Here is an 18210-nt window from a genome sequence, read left to right on the forward strand (position 1 = left end):
GAGCAGCCTTGCCCAAGGGCATGCCCAGCCCCAGGCTGCCGGTGTCATTTTGAAGTGACATTTTGGCCCAAGATGGGACAAGTCTGATGGATCATTTTGGCCCCAAAGCTCCCCGTGGAATAGGTCTAGCCTGTCAGGTCTGTGTGGCAGCTCAAACTCCCTCTGTTCAATCCAGTTTCGCCCCCACTCCCTCGCACAGACATTGAGCCCAAGGGCCCTTCTTAAGAAACATCCTGCATGCTACATTCTGTCTCTGGGACCAGGGAACCCAGCCTGCAATAGGCCCAGAGAGGTTAAGAGAGTTTCCTGAAATCACTCAGTAACCAAGTAATAGGGCAGATTCTGGGCTGGTAAAACAGGGGAGGACGGTAGGGTCTGCAGGGCTTTGTAATAGAAGAGGGAGGGGCAGGTGGTTATTCAGAGGTTCCTAGGACCCCAGAAAGACCCTTCAGACCCAGAATTCATGGAGTCCCCAAGGGCCAGATATTCCTACTTCACTGGCAAGGACATCCATAGCCCAAGTGCCAGCAACTCAACCAGACTAGATCCTTCAGGAATGGCTTTTTGGACCTCCCCCTTGGAGAAAGTGGAATCTGCAACAAGCTTTAAAAGTATGAGCACATATGAAAGCAGAGGGGCCATACCAAGTGGCAGAAATAGGATGAGGTAGTAGGAGGGGCGGGGGATGGTCTGCTGGAGTGACATTACTGAATGACAGGCAGGCTGGAAAACTCTGTGGGGAGGGCTCTGAATGCCAGTGATCTGATGTGGTGTGCAATGGGGACAGGCAAAGGCATTCCCTTAGCCTCATCTCATTCCAACCATTCTCTCTCTCTCTCTCTCTCTCTCTCTCTCTGTGATATCCTCCCCCAAATCCATTTCCTCTTGGGGCTGGCCTGTGCTGCTGGCCTGGTCTGGTAGTGGCTGATACTGAAACCAACTATTTATAGCATTTGAGGACAGACAGAGTGGTACGGCCAGTTTCCAGGACGCCAGGGCTCCTAGATGGTGGCTTCCTCCCTGCTGGGTCCCCACCGCCCCCTCTGTGTCCATCTCCTTTTCTATAACCTCTGACTCTCTACTTCCACGTGCTCATTCCTTGGGCAGGATTAGGGGTGGTGCTGCTTGAGAACAGAGCAGAAGGCCAGCAAGTGATGATAATGCCACCCCCTGTCCCCCATGTTAGACTCCCTGTGTTAGACCACATTCCGGGCTGAGGAGAGGTCCCAGCCGTCACACTGGGTGATGTGGACCTGGGGTCTTCTACTACCAAGCCTGGCCACCTAGCCCCTGCCTTTACCTCCCACCTGCTGACCGCCTGAGGTTATAAATCCCAGAGTGTGTGTCGAGTAGATACAACCTACGAAGGTCTGGAGGTAAAAGAGCCCAGAAAAAAATTAAGGTGAGAAAATGAAAATACCTGCTCTCCTATCCAGACGTTTAGCTCCTATTTTGGGTCCTGGGAGCACCGAAAAATAGACAGTTCTGCCATGTGTCAGCTGTAACGATTTGGCAAGTCATGTAGCCTATTGTTTCTTTCTTCTCCTTCAGTCAACAACTATTCATCGAACACTTCCCATTTGCTGCGCACTCTTCGACGTGCTAGAAAATCAACAGCAAACCAAACAGCCACAAATTTTCTCCCTTGGGAACCTTACCTTTTAGTGTATTGGATAAACAAAATAAGTAAACTATATGGTATGTTTTGTGTACGTATGTTTATGTAGGTGTGCGCCTACAAGTATTTGTATGTATGTGTATTTGCGTGCATATGTTTTCCAGCCAAAAGGGCCCACAAGCAAAGATACTCCAGAGCGATGAGTATACCTGGCATCTCGATCTTGGTCTCTAAATACCATAGAAGGAATCCAGGATTCTCAAAGAAGTTCTAGAGCTGCAGCAGGGTAGCTGCAAGATTAGCCTGGGACAGCTTGTTATGCAGAAAGTTAAGGAAGGGCTTGAGAAAGTGGCAGGCGCGGAAGCCTGCTAAAGTGGCTCGCCCTTGCCAAATCGGAGACAAATTTTAAAATAATAAGGAATTCTAGACTATTGGGAAAAATAAGAATCTAAAAGTCCACACGGTAGATAGATGGATAGCTAGAGAGATTAGACAGATAGATAGACAAAGGAAGGAAGGGGAAGGAAGGAAGGAAGGGCAAGGAAAGGTTCTTGCTTACAGTAGAATTTTGAATCCCAACTAGTAAATGTAGAGGGAGTACCAGAGTTTGAAAACCATCATTTTGCAGCTATCATAGTAAAGATTAATTTGGGCAGGAGTCACTGCTGAAGGCAAATTCGAGAGTGAGAGCATAATGAGAAGCAGAATGTTTGCATAGTTTGGTTTTTTTTTTTAAAGATTTATTTATTCATTTGAGAGAGAGAGAGAGCATGGGAGGGGACAGAGGGGCAGAGGGAGAGGGAAGGAGAGAGACTCGCAAGCGGACTCTGCACTAAACGTGGAGCTCAACACAGGGCTCCGTCCTACGACCCTGAGATCATGACCTGAGCTGAAACCAAGAGTCAGACGCTTAACGGACTGAGCCACCCAGGTGCCCCTGCATAGTCTTATTAAAGTATCTTCCTACAGATTGCGTGTTAGACACAAAGGGAAAAATAACAATACATGGCAAAATCTAACACCACCTTGCCAGAAGCTCAAAATTAACATCACTGGCAAGGAGCAAAAAAGTACACCGTGTGTGGCTCAAATATGGAATCCTGAGAAGGACACGATATTGCTTATGTAACATCCCAGCCAGGAATGCGTAACCTGACTCTAAACACAAGGAAACATCAGACCACACCTTTTGAAATCTAAAGGGATGGGGAAGGGACTACAGTTTTCAAAAATGGTAATGTCATAAAGGGCAAAGTTTGTAGAAATATTCCAGGTTAAAGGAGAATAAAGAGTCAGAGCATCTAAGGCAGTGTATCTGGGAGGACACTCCCTTGCACTGGAGGGGAAATCCGATGCAAATGCGAGATTAAAGTATTGCATCAGTGTTCAATTCACGGGTAGAGAACTAGATTATGGTTGTGTAAGAGAATATCCCTATCTTTAGGAAATGCAGCTGAAGCATTTAGGGGTAAAGCGCCACATACATGCAACTTATCCTCAAAAGTTTCAAGAAAATGTTATGTGTGTGTATGTGCATGTGTGTGTGCATGTGAAGGGAGGGAAGGTGCAAATGGGATAAAATAGCAACAAGAGGCAAATCAAGGTAAAGGATATATGGGCGTTCTTTGTATTGCCCTTATTCTTGGAACTTTCCTGTGATCTTTAACTGATCTCCAAATAAAATGTTTTTTTTTTAAGGAAATCATATAGAATGACAGATGGTGTTACACCCTTTGGAGAAAAGTAAATATGTGTTGCAAATGTTAATAATAAAAATGACGAGGGAGGACTTCTTCAGGAAAGTGATCTGAGCCAAGACCTAAACAAGTGAGTGAGTGTGTAGCTATCTGGCGGAAGCACATTCCAGGCGGAGGAACTAGTAGGAAAAGGGGAACCAGTCTGGCACCTTCCTCAGCAAGGTGGTGGGGGTGGGGGCTGGAGCGGAGTGCATGCAGGTGTGGAGGTGAGGTCAGACAAACACTGGCATCTAGCTGGGCAGCGCCTCCTGCCTCCTGCGTGGGACGTCTGATGAGAACTGCCGGGAGCAAGAGCAAGGTCTGAGGGCTTTGCGCTGTGGATTCACAGCTCTGCCTTTTGTTTCCAACACTCTGTCTGCTGTGTTGAAACACATGGAAGAGGAGGCAAGAGCAGCAGCAGGGGAGCAGTAAGTGGGTCGTTGCAATAATCCAGGCGAGAGGTGATTATTGGCGGGGACCCAGCGTGGGGGCAGAGGAGTCTGTGAGCAGTGCTGGGATTCTGGCTGTATTCTAAAGCATCTGCCGCTGGGTGGGAAGCACAGTAGGGAGCGGGAGTCAGGGATGCCTCGCCTCTTCTGGCCTGAGCAGCAGCCGCAAGGGTGGGACCGCCATTAACTGCAGTGCGGAAGCCTGTGGGAGAAGCAGCTTTGGGGGTACGCTAAGGACATATTTAAGTGTCAGATGCCGGGTAGACATGAGATGTGGAACGGGCAGTCAGTTGTATGTGGGAGTCTGGGGTACCCCAGGCAAGAGCCGGGTACATGGGGGGTTTTTAGACCTAGGAGTGGATGAGAGCATGGGGGGGGGGGGACAGGAAGCAGGGACCAGGGATTGGGCCTGGAGATGAGGAGAGCTGCCAAAACAGAGTGGGAAGGAGCCAGCGGTGAGGTGGGACCAGGACTGAGAGAGAGGGGCATCCTGGGAGCCAAGGGAAGAGGGCTTCAGGGAAGGAGGAGTATTCAGGTGTGTCAGAAAAGCCCAAGGGGTTGAGAACGGAGAACCGTCCATGGGATCAGTGCTGTCAAAGTCATCGAAGGTCCTGACTGAAGAGTTTTGGTAGGGTGGGAGCAAAATCCTAACCGGAGTGGGTTCAGGAGCCGAACAGGGCAGAGGAAGCAGAGACAGCAGGGCCGCACAGCCGTCTGTGGCGTTTTGCTGTAAGGGAAGGAGAGAAATGAGTAGTCGCCAGAGGAGGGACAGGACCAGGAGAGGTCTTCCCTTAACTGGAAAGGGAGGCTGCACCTTTTTGGCAGGGTCATGGAGAGGTTGCTGTATATAAGGGACTTCATTGTTTCTAGATGAGCGGGACACTACTGTTTCTTATTCTCTCCCTGGCCTGACCCTGCTCTGGGCTGCCCTCTAATGCCCCCTGGATGAAAGCTCAGCTTCCTCTCAGTCATGTTCCTTTACGCGGCAATTCTCGGAAGCTCTAGTCTCTCTTCCTGGAGCCCCCTCCCCGTCTCCTTGGACCTGTTTCTCCCATAGGTTCCCAGACGTGCCCCCTGGTTCCATGCCACCTGCTCTGGCACACCTGTATGATGGCCACCTGCCTTGATCCCAATGCTCCACGTTAAGGAGCCCCACTTCAATTATTTGGAAACTTCTCAAAAATACTAGAGACCATTCATCTACAACTGGACTCCCAAGCTAAGGTGATGAGGGCACCTCTAAGCCCACAATCATCTTGTGGGTATGAAGCAAGAAGCGGTTTCAGGGAGTGGTATCAGTTGAGGGAGGTGTAAGACGGTGAATTCTTAGTGACAAAGAGGTAAAGACAAATCCAGGAGAAGTGCCAAGGAAGAACGGACAGGTCTTGTCAACAGTCGTATGACAGAGTGTATGTGTTAAAAGCCTTAAATATGGTGTGCCGTTTGATCTAGCCATTCCACTTCTAGGAATTTATCTAGAAAAAAACCAAGCATTTAAGGTACTAAGAGCGTGTAAAAGGTTCACCATAGAATTGTCCATAATTGCAAAATATTGGAAACATCCTAAGTGTCAACAAGAGAGGGCTGGTAGGTATAGCAGGGCACATTTATACCATGGAATAACATGCAGTCATTAAATGAAGATGGAGAGGTGGTTATGTCTTGTCAGGAAAGGTGTTTATGGTGAGAAGAGCAGGTTTTACACACACACACACACACACACACACACACACACACGTAGAACACAAAAGACGTTTTATCTCAGTGGTAATGATTAGGTGAGTTCTGTTTTGGTTCCATAACTTTGGATTGTTTAATTTAAAAAGTAGAATAAAGATAACATAGAAAAAAGGGTTAACATGAAAATTTGGAGAAGAGAGGAGATGCCCAGGCAACAGATTATAGAGAGAAGCTTGGGGAAGGAACCTCTTACTGAAGGAACGAATAGAGGAGGAAAAGCCGGGAAAGAATTCGAAGAACAAGTGAGGGGAAAGGCCGGAAGATCTGATGGGAGCCGAAGAACAAGTCAGCACCCAGAAGTGGCTCACTTGTGATCCTCACTGCTGGTTAGCGGCCCCACCTTGCCCGTCGCCCTCTGGCAATTTCTTTACAGGGAGGAGTAGCCATGGGATCAGCTCCAGCCAATGAGATGTGGGAAAACTTCTGCAGTGGGCGGGGGGGGGGGCGATTTTCGAAAAGATTTTCCTTCCTTAAGGAAAGCGCTTACAGAGAAAACCTCTGTCCTGGTTGCTCCCTGTTTCCTGCCTTCAAATGCAGTTGTACGAGGATGTGATGCTTGGAGCGGCCATGCTAGCCAGCTTGTAATCATGAGAGAAGGGCCAGGGGAGTCAAATAGGCTTACCTGGAGCCTGTCTTCTTTTCTGTGAGATAATGAGACACATCTGTCACAGAAGCTGTCACATTTGGGGGCCATCTGCTACTGTAGTTGGAGTCATTCTTAACGGAGAGACAACATGGAGAGTACAAAGTTCTTGGGGACCCCTGAGCTTTGCAGGTCGGTGTGGTGAGGAGATGCGAGCAGCGAGCCTGGACCGCACTTCAGAGAGGCTCGTGAGTGGTGGAAGGTAAGATGACGTGGAATCAGTGGGGGTACCTGAAGATTTCTTGTGTGCTATCTTGGCTCTGGCAGAAGACCGAGGAAATCGACCTGTTTTTGAACTTTTAATGTTTGAGCACGTAGTAGGCGCTCATCGAATGGTGATCACTGTTCGCCTTATTCCACGAGGTCTTTCTTGGGGATGTTATAATTTCTAGGTAAAGTATAGATGTTCCGAGGTATGCTGGTCTGCAGACTCGTCCTGGCTGTCTGTCCTGGCTTGGAGACAGTGGAGTGTGATCCGTGGAAATTACACTGGCTTTGGAGTCAGACGGAATCCTGTTATTTGCTGGATACCCTTGGGCTGAACTCCTCTGTCTCAGGTGCCTCACCTGTTAGTGGAGATCAGAATGCCTACCTCGTAGGGTTGGTATGAGAAGTGAGAAAATGCATGAACAACACCGGTACAAAGTAGACACTGGAGGAAGAGAATGCTCTGTGGTGGGCACCACACGTTGCCTTGCAAACATCACGTCCTTTCCTCCTTCCTAACAGAACCCACATAGGTCCAGGTGTCTCCCCCTCCCAGGTTAGGAAACCCTGGCTCAGAGAATTGAAGTGGCATTTCTGAGGTCCCACCACAGAAATACCAGAAGCAGCAGTTGACCTGAGGTCTTCTGACTCCCAGCCCATTGTTTTTTTTTTTTTTAAAGATTTTATTTATTTATTCGACAGAGATAGAGACAGCCAGTGAGAGAGGGAACACAAGCAGGGGGAGTGGGAGAGGAAGAAGCAGGCTCATAGCAGAGGAGCCTGATGTGGGGCTCGAACCCATAACGCCGGGATCACGCCCTGAGCCGAAGGCAGACGCTTAACCGCTGTGCCACCCAGGTGCCCCCCCAGCCCATTGTTCTAATAGCTCTCCTTTGGTGACGAATTAGCACATTTATCCAATATGACAACTAGGTCTTAGAACTTTTTTTTAAAGATTTTATTTATTTAAAAAGAGAAATCAAGTGAGAGTGAGCAGGGGGAGGGGCAGAGGGAGAGGGAGAAAGAGAATCCCCTGGAGCAGAGAGCCCGATGCAGGACTGGATCCCAGGACCCGAACTGACCTGAGTTGAAGGCAGATGCTAAACCAGCTGAGCCACCCAGACACCCCAGTCTTGGAACTTCTAAAGTGTGGTCTGCTTCTCCCCATGAACAAGAGACAGCAGCCACAATGGCTTTTATGACCCGGTCTTGGAAGTGACATACCATTTCTTGTGCTGTATTCTACTGGTTCCACAGACCAGCCCTGACAGTGCAGAAGGGCGTGAATACTGGGAGTTAGGGATCACCAAAGGCATTCTTGGAAGCTGGCTACCATAAGCATTCAACATTATTATGAAGACAGTTTTGGCTTTATAAATCTGCTGAAAGGCCCTTGGGACTCTACAGGTCCATGGGCCATACTTGGAGATCCAGTGACCTTGGTGACACAAGCTCATGTCAATCTATGTGATTTATGCTATTTAGGAGATGATTCTCAGCTCTACCCCTCTTTTGCAGATTCATTTAAGTTTGTCAGTCTCACTTTTTAAAAAAGCAATCTCTATGCCCAACACGGGGCTTAAACTCATGACCCCGAGATCAAGAGGCGCATGTTCCACCAACTGAGCCAGCCAAGCGCCCCTGTCAGTTTCACTTTAATAACCAGTAAGCCAGAGGAGCCAGGGACTCTTAACCTACCCAGTATTTTGCCTCTGCTGACACCGGGGTGAGAGTGCTGGAGGAGCAGAAGTCCCCCAGGACAGACAGCATAAACCGGGGTCATGTGGTCATTCAGACAGCTCATCACANAGCCAGGGACTCTTAACCTACCCAGTATTTTGCCTCTGCTGACACCGGGGTGAGAGTGCTGGAGGAGCAGAATAGTCCCCCAGGACAGACAGCATAAACCGGGGTCATGTGGTCATTCAGACAGCTCATCACAGGCTTTTCCATCTATGGGTTCATTTTAAATTTCCTTGAACATGTTCAATCTGACCGCCTGCCTGGCTAATCCATTCTACAGATGACTTGTATCAAGTAGTAACTTTCATTTGTCTTAAGAGCCTCAGCTAAGCGTTTCCTGAGACACGTTTGATCTCAACATGCCAAGACTTGGCAAACACACCTATGGACACCTCATGCAAACATCCTTCATGACTTTTGAGACATTAATCCTTTTTCCTTCAGGAGAGTCCTAGTATTTTTAGCATGTGATACGGTTGTGCCATGCCCTCACGGTCACATCAAACCTCTTGTCTGGGTGGCCATCCTGTGCTCTCCACCATGTTCTTCTCAAGACTTTGGCCCACAGAGCTTCAGCACATAGCTTACATTCCACTCACTGACGTTTGTATTGATAGGGCAATGGTTTCCATTTCCCAAAGCTGGTCACAGTAATGCTGAGTCCGGCTTGCACAGTAGACCGTCGAGTTATTGATCCAGCTCCTTCTTCCTTCTTATAGCAGCACCCCCTCCCTTTGTCTCCTCCTCTCCCCCTGCCCACAGCTGTCATTCATACTACACCCACTTTGGCCAACGATTAGTCAAAGGAAGGATAATTATCTAAGTTGGACCTGGCAGGGTCTGGAATTGTTTTCAGGGAAGCACAACGGGAAAGCCCTTTTCCCTAGAAGAGGGAGTCAGAGACCTGTAAGAATGAGCCCAGAGCTGCCTTCAGCTCATGCTTCCTATTGCTGCTCAGTAGGTGAAAATGTAGCCAAACAAGACCAACAGTGCCAAGAATAAGACAAATACAAGAGTTTGAGAATCTGGATTCACTCCTGCCCAAGGTTGGTTCCAACTCCCTTCTTTCCAGTGATTTGACCCAACAATGGCCAGCAGTGTTAGGGTTCTACCACTTATCATTGACGGGAGCCCTCACACAACTGACTCTTTACGCCAAATTAAATTGTGAGGGGTCTACTCCCTGAAAGAGCGTGTGTCAAGAGAAAATAACAGACGGCTGGGAGTGCAAATAAAGATCTAGAAAGAGGGCTGGCCAGTGAAAAGGCAGGCAAACGAAGGAACAGCGTTCCATGGAAGCAGATAATTGGGTGGTGGGAAAACAGACACTGCCATGGACTTGGCGGGAGTATAAACTGGTTGTGATATATTTTGGAAGGCAATTTGGCAGTATCTCAAGATTTGAAATGTTCTTACTCTTTAAGCCAATAATTGTATTCAATGCTGCATTGTTTGTTGTGTGTGTGGGGGAAGCTGGCAATATTTGCATCATCAATAGGGGATTGGTTAAGTAACTTATGGAAACATGTCCAAGCTCTGTTGTTAAGAGGGGAAAGAGTAAGACTTTGCAAAGCTTTTGTTTAAAGATGTGTGTGCGTACTGTGCAAAGAAAGCTCAGAGGACCATACAGCAGGTAGTCAGCAGCAATCTCTGTGGGGAAGATGGCTGTAATTACAGAAAATTCTCACCTGCTGTTTGTACTAGCCCAGAATAATCTGAGATTAATCGCTGTTCTATTTCTGCTGCTATAAGAAAAAGGACTGATAACGCATCCCTTACTTATTAGTATTGAGTTCTAAGATCTCTGACGCCAGTGGTTCATTTATTTACCCATTTACTTGATCAGGTGACTGAGTGCCAACTACGTTAGGCACTCTTCTTGGTGCTGGGTGTTATCAACGCTAAATAGAATCATTATCCTCATGGATTTCACAGGATTGCGAAAGAAATATCAGATGCTGCTGAGTTATAAAGCACAGGAAGAGAAGGGGGAGAGGATGCTGGGTGGAAACAGTAGGGTCCTGTCATATATCAAATAGAGAAAGCCTCGTTGAGAAGGCAACATAAAGATGTCAAGAGAGGGAGGAAGAAAACCATGCAGCTCCAGCAGAAAGGGTCTCCCGGGCACAGAAGACAGGACAGGAGACCCTGAACTTGAAGTGTGCTGGACGGTCTGAGGCCATAAGAACAGAGAAACGAAGACGGAAGGAACAAGGAGAAACAAAGCCAGAGGTAAGGGAAGGGGGTGGGCCAGTGTACCAATGGACCTGAGGCTATGGTACCACTCAGTGATGTGAGAAGCCACTAGAGGATTCTGGATAGACTTGAAAATGATCACTCTGGTTGCTCTGTTAAGACCAGAGTAGACGCAGCAAGGGCGGAAGCAGGAAGGCAAGTTAGAAAGAGAGCACAAGGATCCAGAGAGAAAATGGCTTGGACTCCAGAGCCAAATGCTTGGCAAGGCTGGGTTCTAAATGTACTCTGAAAGTACAGCTGATGGATTTGCTGGAAGGGATGAATGGCCTGAAAGTAGTGCCTGTGAGCCCGGGCTCAGTCCTGAGGCTGTCAGACCCCTGGAAGACAACCCTTCTCCCATGACTGTTCGAGGACTAGGCCTACCGAGCCGGATGCCACTGAGTCACCCCCAAGAGGTGGCAGTGCTCTGACAGAGGTGCAGAAGGACAGAACCAGGGGAAGGTGGAAGTTTGGTTTGTGCACAGCAGGCCCCACTCCACATGGAGATGGGTGTGGTCCTGACCATGGGATGCCAGGGGAGGCTGGATGCCTAGGCCACCGTCTTGACACATTTGGTTTGGGAGGAGACGGGCTCCATTTTCACCCACCATAGCAAGAGAAGGCTCATAGCCGATTTAAGGCGATTTAGAAAAACCAAATGCTGTATCGTTTCTTGCACCCATGTCTTGCGGAGCAAATCAAGACCCGTCGCACATATTTTATGTTTTGCTTTTAAAGACATGCGCGTTATTCTTGTAATCAGAATGGAAAGCATGGTGAGGAGGTCACCAGTAGTCCATTCAGAGGTTAGAGTTAGCTTATAGAGAAAGGCATGAGGAAGAAGTGGGGTCTTCCAGGAGCAAAGCCAGATAGTACGTGATTAAGAAGGGAAAAGGAGAGGATGCGATATTGAAGCAGTGAATATAAGCCTCCCTTGAGAAACCTGGCGCAGGAAGGAAGGAAACAATGAATGGTAAGAACAAACAAATGCCACACAATTCTGAATAAAGTTTATTAAATAATATGTACAGCGAATGTAGTAACTCAACACATCCATTTATCAAATCAATCCACGGCAATAAAGAAAAATAAACGAACAGAACAATCTATGTCGGCATAGTACGTGCTCTCCGTGTGTAATTAAAATGGCAACACTTTAAATTAATTGGTTATATATGTCAGTTATTTTTCTTTCAGAATATAATCTTCTCTGTAGTAACCTATTCTAGCAAAAGAACTTAATACCTACTGTAGATAAATAGGACAGCAAAAAAAGAAAATCAAAAATAAAATTTAAAAAGAAAACCCTATAACTGAGATAACAATTACCTTCTCTCCCAGAAAGAATGATTATTTGAAATTTTAACACTTTACAATGGCTATTTTTGTGCTAAAAATCTGCAGGTGAGTTATTTGGAATTCCTTCATTTAAATAAAAATGCAAAAAACTTCATGACTTCCTTATTTTACCCCCTTTCAGTTCAAATTTTTAAAATTATTTTTCTATACAAAGTAGGTACATAGGCTATACAAAGTTAAATATACATATTTACAGTCCTACTTCTTACGCATATGATTTTTTTTCTTTTACTGATCCGAGAGAGACTGCAAAAGTAGTTGGGGGCTTGCCTTTACCGAGAAGCATGGCGAATATATCAAAATGTGTTGCAAGGCATGGTGCCAGTTAGTTGCACTCGCTATTAATAAACTTGTATAAATATTTCAGCAAAAAAATAGGTATTTTATATTACTAAATGTATGAGGACAAAAGAGCAATTGGAAACCTTTGTTCCTTGTTTAGTCATACGCAGGAAGCTGAAGTTTGATGCAAATTTTAACATGATTTTGTTAAAGACGGGCAAATTGGTGAGACATACCTGGGTTTCTGGAGATCTACAAATGCGTGAGGCTGGCATCATATGCAAATGTGGCTTTACAAATTGGTTTTATTTTCTAGCTGTATTTAAAGAGGTGTTCAAAATTACCTACTTAAGAAGCACCCCTCAAAAAAAACTATTAGAATAAGATCGTTATTAATGGTTTGCATCTAAGACAACCAAGAAACACGTTAGCCAATAGAGGAGTTACATTCCAAAAATGAGCGAAATGCTGTCGTGCAAAACGCACGTGCACTTGTACTATATTCCCTCAGAGAGCGCCAAACGGCACCCTGGGATGGTGAAGTGGACCTTCCAAAGCAAGGAGAATGATTCCAAGACTCTCAGAAAGGCTCCTTCTACCCAGGAAGCTCCTCGGCCGCCCCTGGCACCCTCTACCCCCATCATTAGTTCCACAGCCTCATCCCTTGGGGTTAAGGCTCTGCTCTGTCCTAGTTAAAAACAAACGTCTCTGGGAAGAAGTAACACATTCCTCTTATCAGTCATTTACACTCTAGTGCGAAGGAGTCAGCGGCAGTTTCTTTCCTGAGACCAGGACTTGAAAGGAGGACAGGGAGAGAATGAGGCTGTCTGATGGGGGTAGGGGCATGAGCAGCTGACGGGTGGCAGGTGAATGGCAGAGACAGAAGGTGAGGCCGAGGCACTGAAGACAAACTCCGCCTACTTGTAAAGACTCCAGACTTTGGGACAAAGTTCCGGGGGCAATTCTGAGCTATGTTCAGAGAGCCAGGGTTCCTGCACACACCCCACCTACCTAGAACTGCTGCTCCTGTTTGTGACTTTGGATGTGTACGACAGTTTGAAGACTCTGGAAACAGTTCCAAGAATTTCCACTATGAACTACCCTTGGACAAAGGCTCTTCTAGCAGCCTCGCTGTTCAAGAGTGAGCTAATGGAGAGAGAAATACGACAAGCCTTTCTAGAGTCTCTCCAGGGAAAGATAACCTCCTCCTCTCTCTCACCCTTCTTAGCACATATCACAGTCTCTCTTGACCCAATGTTTCTCTACGTCTGCCTCTCCAGTCACCTCTGAGATCCCGGCAGGCGGGTGGGCCATTGCCTGCTTCTTCAAGGGGTCTAACAGGGAGGCTGATAAACATCCTTGAATTGAATGGAGTTGTGCCTGAGCGCCCGGGGTGTCACAGGGGCTTCCCTCCTCAGATGTGGCCCCACAGGGGACAGAGCCCCCCATCCCCCGGGAGTGGCAGAATCGCTGCCTTGCACGGAGGGCCACTGCCTGTGTGCCTTCTGCTCTGAAGAGAGGCCTCACCAGGGTGCGTCGGGATTTGGGATCCCGGGCGACTAGCGTTGGGTGCTCCCTGAACTGCTGCGGGGAGTAAACACGAGGACGCAGTGAGTCTAAGTGTGGAGCACGTCCTGCTCATTGGCGGCCCCAGCATCCAGTGTGCATCAGTGTCTATTAAATGATTCACTGAGTGCCATCCTTGGTTCTCTGTGAGAACAGGCTCAGTGACCTCAAACCGCCCTGGCCAAAAACAATCCAGAAAAGAAAGGTGAGCACTGGCATTCTGGTAAATGAAATTGTGCCGAAAGTGACCACTTATAAAAGTCGGTGATATGGGAAAGGAACCATGTTGCAAGTGACCTTGACAGCTACAGAACTTAACTTCATCACTTGGAAACACAAATTTAACTACCTGACCCGGGCACCCCAGTCCCATGGGCAAACCTCATGTGCTTTTCTGCCTGAACAGCAGGGGCGTCGAGGGCAATGCTGCATGCAGGCTACATGAGCAGGGCACCTCCTCTCTGCTTCCATTTCCCCACGTACCCCAGGACAGAGGCACATGGTCTTGGACAGCCTGGGGGCCCCCGCCACTGTCCAGGGATGGCCTTGGCAGCCCGGGCATCTCTCCAGCCATGTTAGGAAACCGGTGGGCTCTGGGGTGGCTGGGGTGCGGAGCCTGTGGAGAATGGGGATCCGCTTGGTGCTCTGAGGGCTGCTTCTGGCTACGTGACCTCTTTGAGCCACAGCTGATCAAGGCCAGGGCAGCAAGAGGCATCTCTGACCTCACTGATCCTGGACTGGGGTACAGGTCAGATTACCCAAGAAGGGAAGAGGCAGGGAAGGCTTGGAGTGGCTCCCAGAAGCAGCTAAGTAAATACAGATTTGTCTCATTCCTTTTTCCTCAGTTCGGCTTGCCTGAGACACTGTAAGCGTAGACAGGCTCAGGCTTTGGACACAACACTTCTCTGTCCCTCTCTTTTGCTTCTTACTTTATCCACTGCATTAGTTTTCCTACTGACTCAATGTTTAAATAAAGAGACCAGTTCATGAATTATGCTTCATCCTCCAATAAAAATAATCTCTGGTTTTTCAATCTTCTTATAGATACAAAGGCTTTACATAGTTGCCTGGAAAAGTACCAAATTGCCTTGTCCTTCTTGAAGTACCTATAAAAAAACAAAAACAAAAACAAAGCAAAATCAGAAGACACACCCATGTGAATTCAGAGAGAGCCCTTTGTTTTTTTGTTTTGTTTTTTAATTAATTTGAGAGAGAGTGCACGCGCAATTGGGGGGAGGGGCAAAGGGAGACAGAACTCCAAGCAGACTCCCCACTGAGCACAGAGCCCAACTTGGGGCTGGATCCCACAACCCTGAGACCATGACCTGAGCCGAAACCAAGAGTCAGAAGCTTGACCAACTGAGCCACCTAGGAGCCCCTGGAGGGAGCCTTTTGATAACAACCTGCAGCATGAAGGACAGCATATGGTTTCCAAAGCACTTTTCCCTGTCTTATCTCATTTAGGCTGAAAAATAATGCTGGGTGGTAAGCCAGGCAGGCATTCTCAATACTCCCCCCTTTTCGGACGAGGAATGCAAGCTCAGAGAGCTTACGTCCCACAGTTCAGCAAGCGTCAGAAGTAGGCTCAGAACCCAGGACTTCTGACTCCCAGCCCACTGCTCTTTCCAATATGTCTCCTTTTTGGAAAAAATGAGCCCATTTATTCAACATAAGATACCAGGGATTTGGGATTTCTAAACTGTAGGATTTCTAAAAGTCCACTGGATATGACCACACATCAAAAAGAAATTCCTCTCAGAAGCCTGTGCCTAAGCCCCGGATCGACTCCCTGTCTTTGCTGCCAACCTCGACAGGAACACTGAGCTACCTGGGCACACGGCCCTATCTGTGCGGCTCCACGTCCCGAACTGCCGGATCCCTAACCCAGCTCCCTCCCTTGGGACTGACTCTAAAGCTGGGGGTGGGGGTTGGGGTGGGGGTGGTGGCAGATCCATGCCATGTCCTGATTCCCCACTCGATGGCATATAGCACAATTTGGCAACTGCACCCTTTTCCCAGTTGGCTTGGATATGGCTTCAGAACCCCGGTGAACAGAGCACTTCGAGCAGCCACTAGCCGCAGGTTGGAGTCAGTGCCGGAAGCTACAAGAGAGCGTCAAAGCTAAAGACATCTAAAACAGCTAGTTGAACTCCTAGGGAGGACCGCCGAGGAGCCTGCAGATAACTGAGATGATAAGGGCCAGAGACGTGCTCCTTCAGCGGGTTTGCACCTTTCCTTAAGGACGAGAAAAATGAGCTCCACTGGGTTACTTTGTTCTACGGAGCAAGAGGCTACATTTTGAAGCATATGAGGGATAGAGGAGTATTTCCTTTACCTAGCTGCCAGGCATGCCCCCTTAGAGAACTGGTGCCCCTCACCCTACCCCCTGTTCTCATTAAAAAAACATAAACAGTCCTGGAGGAGTTTAACAGCTAATCTACACCAGGGCTGCACTCCCCAGCATGACAGCCACGGGCGGCTGCCGAGCCCTTGAAACGCGGCTCGTCTGAACCTAGCTACACCGTACCTGTAAAACACACGCCAGAATCCTAAGGCTTGGCCAGAGAGTTTACATTCTCCTTCTCGTACTAACAATGTTTTATACTGATTACATGTTCAAATGATAATATTCTGAATGCATTGGTTTTGATAAATAGACTGCTATTAGTTTCATTGGTTTCATTTTACTTCTTTCAAGGTGGCTTCCCGAAAAGTTTAAATTCCATACGCGGCTTGCATTCTGTTTCCACTGGACTGCACTCCACCGGAGTATGTGGCTGACTCCTCAGACCTGGCTTCCTTCTGATCGGAGCAGTTCAGGGTAGCGAGGGGCCACAGGCTTCTGAGGGCCTGGGGAGGATGGGGCGGCTTTCTAAGAGGCCGCGAGAGGCCCAGGCAAATCTTTCTGGCTTCACATTTCTGCTGAGGCCTTGCCATTCTTACCACCCCAGCCCTAAGAGGACTTCAGTTAGCAAAGATTTTCCAGAGGATCAGGAAAGATCTGGTCTCAGAAAGAAGATAAAGGTAAAGCCATTTGTACAAGGGGAAAACAGAGGCAAAGCCTATTTGTGCCTGAGGAGAAAGAGCAGAGGCTTGGGGTCAGATGCGCGTGAGGTCAAGGACTGGCTCCACGACTGGCTACCTGGGAGACCGGGGCTAGTTACATAACCTCTCCGGGCTGCAGTTCCTGAGTCTGTGAACTGAGGATAATTCTTGTCTCACAGGCTATTTGTTGAGAACTTCAATAACAAGGTATATTAAGCAAGTATCTGCTTTGTAACAAAAACTCAAAATAACGTTGATCTTTCTCCTGTTCCATAACGGTGAATCTTTTGTTTTAATTAAGCAGGTTGCTTTTTTAAAGTTATGGGAAGTCTGAAGTAAATTAGGTCTTTGGAATGTCTGCACATACGTTTGAGTTTCACGGTTGAGACCTAGGCTCAAATTTTCTTGTGTTGTTTCATTAAGAGCTTAAAAAAAATACAATTTTCAAATGCAGAACAGATATACGCACAATAGAAATGCAAACAGAACTCAAGTAACGAATCTGACAATTGCCCTTCGGTGCAGTGGCATTGGCGTATTTGGTTTTTGGGTCCAGTATCATTAGCGTCATCACACCGTCTTCAGAGCAAGCATAAAGTGGGTGGCCCAGCATTCCCGACAGCAGCACCGGATCTGAGAAGGCTCTTTTTCTTTGCGGAGAATATTGCATTTTGCGTGGCTCATCGCTCCTAGTTACTCCTTCAGTACACAACTAGTAAGAAAAGCATGAGGAGATCACTTACCAACGAACCATCCGTCATCACATTTTTCCATGACATCGACAATATCTCCATCTCGGAGTTCCAATTCATCATCATTCTGTGGCATATAGCTATATAAGGCTTGGTAGCTAACTCTAAAAATGAGAGACATTGATTCAAATACTGATAGGATCAAATAATGAGTTTTTGAAGCCCAATTCAGTTAAATCGACACTTAGGTAGTGTTTCTTATGCATCAGTGGTGATGAAAGTATTTTATTGGCTATTTCCTTGATAGTGTAGCATTTGGGGAGATCCATTCAGCATATAATAAGGAAATAAAGACTGATAGGGATGGGGAGCCTCTGACAAGCAAGGTTAGGATCAGTCCTTTTATTTAGTTTCATTTGGTTACCATAGCTAAGCGTTTTGTCTAGATGCCCCCTCTTTAAAGTTAACCAAGGCTTTTTCTTAACATAGCAGAATGTATATAGATTATTAAGGATAATCAGAAGTTACTTAGGTCCAAAAAAAAAAAAAAGAAGCTACTTAAGTCTAGAGATAGACACTATATTCTGGTCATATACATTGGAAAGCATAAAGCAATTGTTATACACACACACACACACACATACATACATACATAAAATTGTACTGATATAAAGATATAAAAAGTACATTCTAATTGCTTACCTTGAGTTTCTTAATATGCTGATACATATTTCATTGTTTTTATTTTTTTTAAGTTTTTGTTTATTCATTTAAGTAATCTCTACACCCAAAGTGAAGCTCAGGCTTATGACCGTGAGATCAAGAGTTGCACGCTCTTCTGAGCCAGCCACGTGCCCCTAGTTAATTGTTTTTAAATGTGGTGCCATTTTTCCAA

At 47.0% G+C, this 18210-nt stretch overlaps 1 protein-coding gene across 47 annotated transcripts in view; it reads right to left on the minus strand.

Annotated features, from left to right (window-relative positions):
- Nucleotides 1-11359: 11359 nt before the first annotated feature.
- SORBS1 (sorbin and SH3 domain containing 1) overlaps nucleotides 11360-18210 on the minus strand; it is a 221890-nt gene continuing 215039 nt past the window's right edge. For all 47 annotated transcript variants that reach the window (XM_011235436.3, XM_019808494.2, XM_034663005.1 and 44 more), the window contains 2 exons: nucleotides 17367-17479; nucleotides 11360-14684 (listed from right to left, as the gene is read on the minus strand). In XM_011235436.3, coding sequence (XP_011233738.1) covers nucleotides 14617-14684; nucleotides 17367-17479 — 181 coding nt within the window. In that variant the 3' untranslated portion in view covers nucleotides 11360-14616. The remainder of the gene's footprint in view (nucleotides 14685-17366; nucleotides 17480-18210) is intronic.

This window comes from Ailuropoda melanoleuca, chromosome 6 (genome assembly GCF_002007445.2).
Source record: "Ailuropoda melanoleuca isolate Jingjing chromosome 6, ASM200744v2, whole genome shotgun sequence".
In the NCBI taxonomy this organism is placed as follows: Eukaryota; Metazoa; Chordata; class Mammalia; order Carnivora; family Ursidae; genus Ailuropoda; species Ailuropoda melanoleuca.